Source organism: Mobula hypostoma, chromosome 13 (assembly GCF_963921235.1).
Source record: "Mobula hypostoma chromosome 13, sMobHyp1.1, whole genome shotgun sequence".
In the NCBI taxonomy this organism is placed as follows: Eukaryota; Metazoa; Chordata; class Chondrichthyes; order Myliobatiformes; family Myliobatidae; genus Mobula; species Mobula hypostoma.
Genome location: NC_086109.1, coordinates 15,144,681 through 15,157,163, shown reverse-complemented (window position 1 = coordinate 15,157,163; position 12,483 = coordinate 15,144,681). Strand labels below are relative to the sequence as shown.

At 38.3% G+C, this 12,483-nt stretch overlaps 1 protein-coding gene across 10 annotated transcripts in view; it reads left to right on the top strand.

The window, feature by feature from the left end:
* Positions 1-8,126, top strand: part of LOC134355451 (nuclear transcription factor Y subunit alpha-like) — a 43,792-nt gene extending 35,666 nt beyond the window's left edge. For 7 of the 10 annotated variants that reach the window (XR_010020079.1, XR_010020076.1, XR_010020077.1 and 4 more), the window contains 2 exons: positions 2,685-2,726; positions 5,125-8,126. Coding sequence is in view for 1 of the 10 variants with exons in the window: in XM_063065358.1 (XP_062921428.1) it covers positions 2,685-2,693 (9 nt within the window). In the remaining 9 variants the exon portion in view is untranslated. The remainder of the gene's footprint in view (positions 1-2,684; positions 2,727-5,124) is intronic. The other 3 variants (XR_010020075.1, XM_063065358.1, XR_010020083.1) reach the window with 2 other exon arrangements.
* Positions 8,127-12,483: the final 4,357 nt, after the last annotated feature.

The window sequence follows — 12,483 nt, the reverse complement described above, 5'->3', positions numbered from 1 at the left end:
CTTGCTGTTTATTTGCATCAGAGCATACGGTGAAACCAGTTCTTTAAACTCAATGTGTTCTGTGAATGCCTGTGAGTTTAGAGAGCTAGGTAGAAACTAGAAACTGATTAAAGGCAGAATAATCAAAGTTAATGAATTGGATATTTTAATGCTAGTTTTATAGACCCTGTTATAATCAGGGAATGAAAAGCCGACATAGATAAACAAAGCATTAGATGCATCATGCATACTCGAGATCATATGACTGACACAAGCTGAACTTGCCACTCTGCACAGTCAGCAAGCTATATATCAAACCAAATGAGTGAGTGATTTCCTCAAACTGACAATACATGATGGCTCTGACCATCAAACATGATTCTGTGTTACTGTTGTGGAGAACAATAAGAGTATAGCATCAGTTTGAATCAGAATATATTTTATTGTTTCTTCAAACTGTTAATATCTGTGGAGAAAGAAAACAGAATCTGCATTCACATGAGAGAAATTTATTTTAGTTGGTGGTGCCAAGTTCTGAAGATTCCCTCGCCTTGTTCATTTTCACACTTGCTACCCTCAACTCAGTGGTTGCAATTGATCACTCTCAGGGACATATTTTCCAGGAAATACTCGAGTGATTCCTGCTCCTTCTCAAATTGAGAGAGATGGGAGCAATTCTCACAGCTCTTTAGTAAAGAGAATGGATCACAACAAACAGCATTTGTAATCAAACTTTGGAGTGACCCGATAGAAGTGTGTAAGAGTATGAAAGGCATTCTTTCAAAGGAGTAGCTAAATTGGAAATCCGGACAGATGCAGGAATTGCATTGTGTCATTATCCATTGATTGCAATGTGAGTGGCATGTCACCCATGATGACCACTAGCTTGAAGAGCTGCTACTGCTAGCCAGTATCACTGCACTGTTTACTTTGTGGATACATTGCTGGCTAGCTCCAGATCTAACCAGCTTGTATGGCTTAGACAGAGTCTGTGTTCTTAAAGGATTACAAGTAGAACTGTGCTACAGGGCTGAGTATAGGAAAGATGTATCATGTACTGCCTCAGACGACTTCGAATTTTGTGGCGTATGATAGAATGCACTCCTGTGAAAGTAGTTAATAGTCAATGAAGGCACATTGAAGTTCCAGATCCTGTCACTACTCATCTCTGCTTCTCACTTCATTTTATTCCCATAACTTTTAAATTGTCTTGAGAAAAGGTTGAACAACCTAAGGCTTTTCTTCTAGGACTGACCTGTTAGAGGTGTAATAGAGTATGAGAGGCATAGAGTGGACAGTTAGCACCTTTTTCACCGGGACAACAATAGCCAATACTAGACAATATCCATTTAAGGTGAGTGGAGGTATGTTTAGGGGCGATGTCAGAGATAGCATTTTTACTACTTTCTGTACCAGCTTGAGTGGTGGGTGCTTGGAAAACACTGCCAGAGATCATGATAGAGGCTGATACAATAGGGACACTTGTGTTGGAGGGAAGGTTTAGATTCATTGTGAAGTAGGTTTATAAAGGTCAGCACAACAGCATGGACTAAAGCCCCTGTAATATGCTGTACCGTTGTATTTTCTATAATTCACTGCATGACCACAGTGAATGCCCTAATGCAGTCCTTGTCCTATTCTGGGGCTGCAAATTGCAGTTTTGGCTGCAGCTGGCAAAAATGCAATTTCTTCAGTGACAAGATCTTTATTGAAACATGGGCATCTCTAATACGGCTTCAAACCAAAGTATGGGTAGAGAATAGTTTCCTGAGCATTTAGTGACAGTACATTGTTCTGATTAAAACCCTTCTACCATACATTGCCCTTTTAGACAACTTGTCCTGCTATAAATGCTCATTCTCCTATATATGCTGGATTCCAGGGAGAATGCCAATTACAGCAGCCACTTTTCGCATCAGCTGGTTTGTATCGAGGCTTGAAATAATTTTCCAGTCCCTGTCAGCACAAAACAACAATAGAAAGCACCTATTGTAAAATTATAACAACTACCACAAATCAACTAGAAGCTAAGTGATTTATGATCATTTTTAAACAGCGTAAGTCAGTCACTTCTGTTGTTGAAATTTTTATCAGCCATGTAAGGTTAAGAGACGATTTCGCCACACCATTGAGGTCAAAACAATGTTGCATATATTCAGTGGATGCTCTCACTATGTGTGCAATAATGGCTTTTCAAATATATCAGGTGACATTTAATGCAGTGGGCCACAGTCACCATTTTGAATTCAACGAGCACTTGCAATGGTCCCAATGTTTTTAATCAGACATCTTTACTCTTAGCATTAATGGGTTCTTTTCAGTACTGACGGATCTGCTGTATGTTTCCAACATTATGATTTTTATCAAATTTTATTGGCTAGACCCTAACCTCTTGTATCAGGTTAATGTAAACTCGCATATGCTGATACCCATATTTGAGAATTCATGCAATATATATATACAGTTAATCAGTCATTTGTTTCTTGAGAGAATGCGGTTTTAACTTGCCATTCTTTCCAATCTTGAGTGCATGTAGTTAAAATATTGAAAGTTGTGCCAAGTGTTTTCTTCACTATTGGATTTTTACCCTTATTAAAAATGAAAATTCATTGACAGTTGCCTTTATGCATATTGAAAACCAACCCTTAAGGTTGTCAGCTGTGGTTTTTGTGACATTTATTTGTATATTTATATTTATTCAACAGCCTGAATGATTTCTGGGTAGGCTAGAGAAAAATCAAAATAAGGTACAGTATTATTCTGTTACATTTGTAGTGTGAGGTACTTCCTTCACCCTGCACTCTTCTCATCAGACATTCTCGTACAACACATTTTCAGCTGAGTTACAATTGATGGGAAAGAAAGGAGGACAAATCAATGTTTATATGCACTCTTTAATAAAGCATTACTACTTTCACCATTAAAAAAACATTGAATTAGCAATCTTGCAGTGTAATCCAGACACAGTACAGAATAGGCCTTTCCAGCTCTTCAAGCCCCACTGTACAGCAATTCCCCCAATTTAATTCTAGCCCAATCATGGAATAATTTACAGTGTTCTACCAACCCATACGACTTTGGACTGAGGCACCTGGAGAAAGCCCACGCAGTCACAGGGAAAACATGCAAACTCCTTACAGGCAGCAGCAGGAATTAAAACCAGGTCCCTTGTACTGTAAAGCATCATGCTAACCACAATGCTATCATGCCACCCATCTGGGTTTCTTCTACTTAGATTCAAAAATAATCCAACTATTCGTTGTTCTGAGGTTTATTAAAGTTGCATGTAGTATGTAAATATTGTACTGTACTCTGATATGCAAACTTCTTGTCCAAAAATTCCTTTTCTTAACCATCAGTAATTCTAAATGCATATTCCTTGTTGGGTTTATCAAAATAAAATTGAGCTCCCTCTGTTCAGTTTACACCTTCAGACATTGACTGTTTCTCTTGTTACTTTTCTTTGCCCTGATTGTTGATATCTAATTGACATCCTGGATATGTATAATCCTTATGCCAAGACTTGTATTCACTTAAAAGAAATCAAGTAAAAGTTGAATTATTTCAAGGGGTTGTTCATACTTTGCTCGTTACCAAGTCAGCTCCTTTCATTTATATTAGTTCTTGAAGCAATCACACATCCTCACTTAGTTCTTTCTAACCAAGTCTTTTTCATGTGCCCTTCAACTTCCATTGTCTTACACTCATGGTATTTACTATAGCCAACCAGCATGTCCTTTGTGACTCAGGAGGAAATCTGAGCTCCTGGGTGAGAGGCACACAGGATTATCATTGCAGATTCCACTAAGATAACACTAGATGTTAGGGTTGGACCCAGATTGCCAGCAATAACAGCACAATTTACTGATTCACCATGCTACCATTCACACTGAAAATTTAAAAAAAAACAAAAGCAGGAAGTCCTCGGCAGGTGCAACAGCATCTGCAGAGGATCAGAAGTCAGCATTTCAATTTGTAGGTCTCTCTTTAGCACTAAGGCAGAGTTTAACACCTGAAACATTGATTGACATGTTTCTTAAAGAAACTTTCTCTTTTTGGATTTTGTGTGTACTGCAAAATGTTTTTGTAGCTATAAGAAATGGGCTTGTGGTTTTATGCTGCACTATATTGATCAATATATCGAATTACGTTGTTCAGATGTTGGTGATCCAGTAGATTTTTGTAGTGCTCAATAGAACCTGATTTGTAATCACAAGCCGACATCACAGCATTATCAACCATTCAAATATTTAAATAGCAGAAGCTTTCAGAGCTTTCTTTTCATTGCAAAAAAACAAGATTGAATCATACCTGTTGAGTGAAATGTCACCAATATTTGAAACTTTTAAAGAGAAAATGGGCATGGATCACTAATGCTGGGTTTTGGTTCAAAAGTTTGATTGTTTTAAGTAAATTTAGTAAAGGGCATACAGGTATTAGCTCTTAATTTTAAGAGGTAATAAAGATGGAGGAGTTGGGTGTAGAGATGTACAAATGCACCCTAGAGGATAACAAGGGTCAAATAATAAGAGATATTAGAGCCTCCCCAGATCTAGGCTTGTTCAAATCTTGGACCAGCCTATGTTTTTAATAGAGTTGCATTTGTGTGGAAGGGGCAGAAGTATTTAGTGCAGAGAAAGAATTTCAGCTTCTTGGAGGTAGCTTTATAAATTGAGACAGTGAAGTGTTTTGGAAACTTGGAAACAGAGTAAAAGATGATAGTTATTGACTTCTAAAATAAGTCAGAATTGCCCCCTACATAGTGAGAGCAAAAGTGTCAGGCTAGTATAACACTCATCAAGATAGTGGCTAACTACAGAACAGAAGTTTCAGCATAGCTGGATAAAGTTTGATGTTTTGGTATAACATGTTATTGTGTAAAGGACTGAATGAGAGAGGGCAAAGTTTTGAGGAAACCCAGAATTAAGGAAAAATATCAGAATATTCCATGTTAATCAGCATCCCTTCTGTGACCATGACTATCCTCTTTGTAGTGAGCCATTAGGCCCTTCAATTCAGCTCAAATTTTATAAATTGTGTTGACAATCTGTCAATTTAATTTTCTTGAGTATGTTGCATAAACGTTATTGAGGTGAATTCTTTACAAAGACTTGTTAATCTTTTCTATGTTTTCCCCCTCCACAGAAACACCAGCAGCAGAGTGAAGAAATAATGGGTCAGGTGATCAGGGTGGCCTAAGTCTCTGCCTTGTGAGCTGTATTGAAACAAGAAATTAAAATTGACAGTCACTCCTCAGTCCACTATTCCTACATTGACTGCCTCATCTGCCTTCCTGAAACAAATGGAGTTTTTAAAACATGAACAAAACATGCCAATAGAGAAAGGACCTTGAATAACTTTGTGTAGGCCAAATGGAGGAAACCAATTTTAAAACTGTTTTCAATTTTGATGGTATGTAGTCTACATTAGTTCAGGATGGAGAAGGGGAAACTGATGAAACTTCAAGGTTGTGGAGTACAGCCTGTTAAGTTCATAAGTTAATGAAGGACTCTGTGGAGAGAGGAACGAGATATTATGGAATGTGTGGATTTAAGGTATCCTCTAGTGGCTGAACGGAGTGAGTTTTGTTAATCCATATGGTATGTTATGAAAACTACATGATTTTGTATTTTTTCCAGTGTTAATTAAGAGATAATGTATGTTTTTTTAAAAGGAAACTTCATTCTGTGTACATGATGCAAATACTTGGTAAGATGTAGCTCCCTGAGACATTAGACTATTTTGAAAAATTAACAAGTTTATTTGTCAGAAAATGCAAGTTTGGTGCAATCTATTGTTTTAAATATGTTTGTAATGTACCAAGTTTTAAAATGTGGCAATGTGTTATGGACTTGTAAATGTAGCATAGGAGCTAACACTGAGTCATGCAGAACTAGGTAGCCTCAACATAGGCACAATTATACATTCAGCAAAGAGAACCCACAGATGGTGGTGTAGTGGCATTAGCACCAGGCTTTAGAGGCCAATGGTCCCAAGTTTGAATCCAGCTGGCCCCTTACAGGCTTTTCATCCGTGCTGGGTTGAGCAGCGAACTAGCAACTGGGCCTCATAAAAAAAAAGTCAAACGCTGCAGAAACAGCAAAAATGCTGCCTGATGTGCCACATGGCATGAAAAAGGAACAACAAAAAGAACCCAGAGTATTTAGCTACAGTTCTTCTTCCTGCCTAATGTCGAGCAAAGGATGGCTGACTGCTGCACTTGAATTACATACCTGTTTTCATTGCAAGAGTGAAACTGCAGTAGGCTACCGCCAATGAACTGGCACTTCTGTAGAAGTTGTGCTTTGAGAGGAAGGAAAGATGATATGTATCCTTCAATTCAAAATTAACTGTTAATAAAGTTCAATTGCCTTGGCCATGATTATACCTGCTACTATTATAGAACAGGTTCCATTTTGACATACCAGTTACATCCCAATATTTATAGATAAAAAGATAGTATGCTGTCTCCTTAAAGCTGTATTAGCTTTTTATTAATGTGTTTTTTCCCCAAGGGGATAGAATCCTCTGAAAATCCTTTTTCACCTCCACACTTGTAAGTCCATGTGCATGTGTGCAAGTTGATGTAAAGTATATTGAGGGGTCAGAGCTCAAGAATTGCTCTACAAAAAACCCATGTGCGTATTTGACCAGGCAGTACTTGGGGACAGCCTTTATTAAACATGGAACCTTTATTTAGTTTAAAAAAACACCAGAAATCAATTTTCAGAACCTTGAAGCAATACATTCCAAAACATGCAGGAATATTCTAGATAGCCAGATCTTGCCATTTTACCCTTGCATCATTTAACTTTACAGTGACTGGGAAATACTGAAACTCAGTCTTAAGGGCTTTGTATATCAGGTAGAACATTTTAATTGTTGCTGATACTTTAAAGGTCATGCAGGTTATAAATATTTCAACCAATGCATTTAAATGAGCGCAACTTGTTTTTGTATATAGGTTACAGATTTATAATTTTATATACAGCATTTGGTTTGTAAGCATGAATTTCAATTTAGCTGTAGGAAAAGAGTACTGTGTACATGTTTCAGCTAATAAAACTATGCCATTTTAGTAATTTAAAGCTTTTTTTAAATATATAATACTTGCTGGACTGTTTGCAATTTGAACCAAGAATTTTCTATTGCCAGAGTTAGGTTAAGTGATTTAAAAATAAATTTCCTTAATTTCAGCTTTATCTTCAAATTCCATTTCCATGCCCTATATTCTTGAAAACAGCTGTTTCTGATAGTTATAGATTTGACAGTTCAATCTAGCTGGTTACCATTTTTGTTTACTCATCATCCTTGAACTGAGTTGCTTCTTTGCCCATTTCAAAAAACTGAAGAAAATTGGACAAAATGCATCAGATGTTAATTTTTTTTTAAATATACAGTGTTTGATGGATACCATACTATTAAGTTCATTATCCAATTATATTTAAATATCTGTGATGGGTTAAATTTAAAATGCATCTGATTAGGTGTTTGGCTTCTGAATCCCAGCAAATCAACCACACTTTCACTATACATCAGGTTTTCTACCAACTTGTGCAATGTTATCCACCTCAATTATTCAGTGATGTTAACCAATTGTTCATTACGTAATACTACATTTGGAATTTATTGTAGGTTCTGTAAAGAGCGCAAGCTAGGTTCAAGGATTCTGTGGATGCAATAGAGACAGCTGCATATGTTGCCATCCAGTGGGATGAGTTGAAGTGCAACATTGCGGCAAAAATTAAAGGGTGATGAATACAGGACTGAAGGTATTACATTTGAATGCATGTAGTATACAGAACAAGGTAGATAATCTTGTAGCGCAGTTGAGATTGGCAGGTATAATGTTGGCATGAGTTGTGGCTAAAAGATTATAGTTGGGAGCTTTAACATCCAAGGATACATGTTGTTTTGAAAGGACAAGCACTTAGGCAGAGGGAAGCGATGACATAGGATCGGGAGATATAGCAATGTTGTAGTAAGAGTTAAGAAACAGAGTAAAAAAACAAGCTTCCAAACAGTAGCCAGGATATGGGCTGCAAATTATAATGGGAAATAGAAAAGGCATGTCAAAAGGGTAATGTTACAATAAGAAAAAAGAATGAATCAGGTTTAATATCACCAGCATGTCATGAGGTTTTAACTTTACAGCAACAGTACAATAAAAAAAATTAAATAAACATGTATGTCTATTAAAGTTAAAATAAGTAGTGCAAAGAAAAACAAAATAGTGAGGTAGTGTTCATTGGTTCAATGTCCCTTTAGAAATCAAGTGGCAGAGAGGAAGAAGCTGTTCCTGAATCGCTGAGTGTGCCTCCAGGCTTCTGTACCTCTTCCCAACAGTAACAGTGAGAAGAGGACAAGCCCTGTGTGGGGTGCTGCCTTCCTCAGGTACTGCTCCTTGAAGACGTCTTGGATATTACAAAGGCTAGTACCCATGATAGAGCTGCCTAATTTTACATCTTTCTGCAACTTACTTCAATCTTGCCACATACCAGATAGTGATGCAGCCTGTTCTCCACAGTACATTTGTAAGTTTTGAGTGTTTCAGCTGACAAAGCCCAAATCTAATGAAATACAGCCACTGTCTTGCCTTCTTTATAGCTGCATCAATGTTAGGTTCTCAGCGATCTTGACACCCAGGAACTTGAAATTGCTCACTCTCTCCACTTCTGATCCCTCAATGAGGATTAATTTGTGTTCCCTTGGCATACCCTTTCTGAAATCCACAACCAGCTTTTTGTTCTTGCTGATGTTGAATGCTGGTTGTTGCTGCAACACCACTCAACTAACTCACTCCTGTACACCCTTTCGTCACCATCTGAAATGCTACCAACAATCATCAGCAAATTTATAGATGGCATTTGTGCTATGCCTAGCCACAGTCATGGATGTAGAGAGTAGAGCAGCGGACCAAGCACACATCCCTGTGGTGCAACAGTATTGATTGTCAGCAAGCTGGAGATATTATTTCCAATCCACACAGATTGTAGTCTTCCAGTTAAGAAGCTGGGCATCCAGTTGCAGAGAGAGATACAGAGGCCTAGGCTCTAGGTTTTTTGAACAGGACTGTAGGAATGGTGTTAAATGTTGAACTATAGTCAATAAACAACATTCTGATAGGTATTTGCATTGTCCAGCTAATCCAAGGCCACGTGGAGAACCATTGAGATCATGTCTGCTGTAGACTTATTGAGGCAATAGGCAAATTGCAGTGGGTCCAGGTCCTTCCTGAGACAGGTGAAAGTAGATAATAGATCACTGGGAAAATGATGCTGAAGAGGTAGTAATGGAGACAAGGAAATGGCAGATGAACTGATAAGTATTCATCACTGTGGAAGACTCTAGAAGTATGCCAGAAGCTTAGGTGACTGCAGTTGCTACTACTAAAGAGAAGTACTTGGGAAACTCAAAGGTCTGAAGATCACCTGGACCAGATGGACTACACCCCAGGGTTTTGAAGGGGGTAGCATAAGAGATTTTGGAGGCATGAGTAATGATCTTTCAGGAAACACTAGATTCTGGAATGATTCCAGATGACTAGAAAAGTGCAAATATCACTCCACTCTAAGCAGGAAGGGAGGTAGAAAAAAAGTGAAATTGTAGGCCTGTTAGCCTGACTTACGAGGTTGGGAAGATGTTGGAGTCTATTTTGAAGGATGAGGTTTTGGGATACTTGGAGGCATGAAATAAAATAGGCCATAGTCAGTATGGGAAAATCTTGCCTGACACATCTGTTGAAATTCTTCAAGGAAATAACAAGCAGGATAGAAAAGGGAGAATCAGTGGATGTTGTATACTTGGATTTTCAGAAGGCCTTTGACAAGGTGCCATACATGAGGCTGCTTAGCAAGATAAGAGCCCATGGTATTAAATATGGAGCACTGGTTGATTGGCAAAGAGTGGGAATAAAGGGAGCCTTCTGATTAGTTGCCAGTGACTAGTGGTGTTTCACAAGGGTCTGTGTTGGGACCATTTCTTTTTACATTATGTCAACAATTTAGGTGACAATTGATGGTTTTGTGGACAAGATGAAGATACCTGGAGAGGCAGGTAGTGTCAGGGAGGCTGAAGGAGGACTTGGATAGATTAGGAGAATGAAAAAAAGAGGCAGGTGGAGAAGTATCAGGAAGTATATGGTCATGCACGTTGGTCAAAGGAATAAAAATGTCGACTATTTTCCTAAACGGAGAAATATGAAGTAGAAAGGGACTGCGGAGTCCTCATACAGGATTCCCTTAAAATTAACTAACAGGTTGAGTTGGTGGTGAGGAAGGCAAATGCAATGTTAGCATTCATTTTGAGAGCAAGACCTTATGGGCTTCACTTGGAGTATTGTGAGCAGTTTTGGGCCCCTTATCTGAGAAAGGATGTGCTGACATTGAACAGGGTTCAGAGATGTTCATAAGAATGACTCTAGGAATAAAAGGGTTTTTGTATGAGGAGCAATTGATGCCTCTGGGCCTTTACTCAATGGAATTTAGATGAATGAGGGGGGAATCTAATTGAAACCTATCGAATTTTGAAAGGCCCATATAGAGTCTGAATAGAGAAGCAAATACTTAGAACAGAGATGAGATGGAATTTTTTTAACTAAAAGGTAGCAAATCTGTGTAATCTGTTGCCACAGGTGGCAGTGAAGGCCAGGTCATGGGTAAATTCAAGGTGGAGATTGGTAGGTTCTTGATTTGTCAGGATGAGAGGTTACAGGGAAAAAGCAAGAGAATAGGGTTGAGAGAGAAATGGATCAGCCATGATGAAATGGCAGAAGAGACTTGATTGAAGAATTAGGCCATTCATCCCATGTTTTGTAGTCCAATATGCCAGGAATAGTACTGAACAGGCATCGGTTCTTCAGCCTATGTCTACACCAAGCACAATGGCAAATTAAACTAATCCTTTCTGCCTACACCTAACCCTTCACATTCACATGCCTGGCTAAAAGCCTCTTGAACAGTACTGTCATTTCTACATGGTGTACTGGTTGAGGGAAGTGATCACAGGGCGAGTCATGCTCCCCAAAAAGTGCACACTTTTAAAAACGGTACTTACATTAGTTGGTCCATTTTGTATAATTTGCCAAGGTTGACAAGCCCTTATTTTGTTTTGCAATTATACATCACCAAGATAATTAATTTTTTCTACACCTTTGTACGTATAGAATGCTGAAATCAACTCAGTTAATTGACTTTTAGTTACTCATACCAGGGCTGCAAAGGAGTTTACTGCAAAGCACTGAAGCTATTATCTACCATTTACACAATAAGCAAAGGTGAAATTTAGTCAGACAAGGAAAAACAATCAATCTGCTGGAGGAAGTCAGCAGGTCATCCAGCAAACAGAAGGAAAGAAATTGATGTTTAGTTTTTACCCTGCATTGGGATAGTGTAGAAAGATGAGGTGGGAAGCATAGGAAGTGGCAAAAAATAATTCAGAGGCAATTGGTGGACTGAATTGACCCATCAATTGCCTCTGTACAACAATGACAGGTAGGTGGTGTCATGTAGGGGAGGTGAGGGGGATGCTGTCCAAAGACTCAAGCAACTTGGATGCCTTCATCTATCATTCACCCCTCCTCAGTCCACCAATGGCCTCAGAATCCTTTCTTGCCACTCTCCTTCTCTTTATGCTGGTCATCCCACTTCTCCACTCTGTACTAATGCAGGGTTTCAACCTGAAACATTAAGTATCATTCCTCCCACTACTGCTGCTTAATCTACTGAGTTCCACCAGCAGATCACGTTGCTCCAGATTCCACCATCTGCAGTCTCTTGGGTATCCATTATTCTGAAGCTACTATGGATTTGAACAGCAGCATCATCATCATCACTCTTGAACAATGAAGTTACTGTTTTCCCCTTTTGGCACATTACAAGACAAAAAGGAGGCAGCGGTGCTGCAACAGTAATGTGTATAGCACTTACAAAACACAGACAAAATTTGACATGGTAAACTTCAAATGAGTGCCAGGGAGTCAAGCAGCTTAGGGAGAATACAAAAATATTCTGCAGTGTCTGTGTCAGATACACTTGTGTTTAAAAAAAAACAATTTAATATGCTACTCTAGTTTGAGCAGGGGGTTGGTCATTAAATAGCCAAGTATCAACACAGCCAGTTAAAGAGTTTAAGAGATGATACATCAGCTGGAAAATGTTTGAGCTGTTGAATATGGGATTAAGGCTGAAAATGCATCATATTATGAAAACAATATCCTCCATTCAGCAAGAAACCTGTGGGTTGATAACAAGCAGAATGAAGGGCAGACGAGTGAAAAATAAAAAAAAGTTCCTTGCATGAAAATCTAACCTAATGTTCTTGAAATTGTTTTGTGTCAGGGAACCAACCTGTCCACAAGGACTTGCTATTTTGCCAATTATCCAATAACAATTAAATACAAGTTATTTAAATTAGCCAATTGAAGTTAACTCCATACACAAGGTGTAACAATGTCTGATCCCCATGAATAATTGTTATAACCAAGTATTTAAATCACAAATAGAA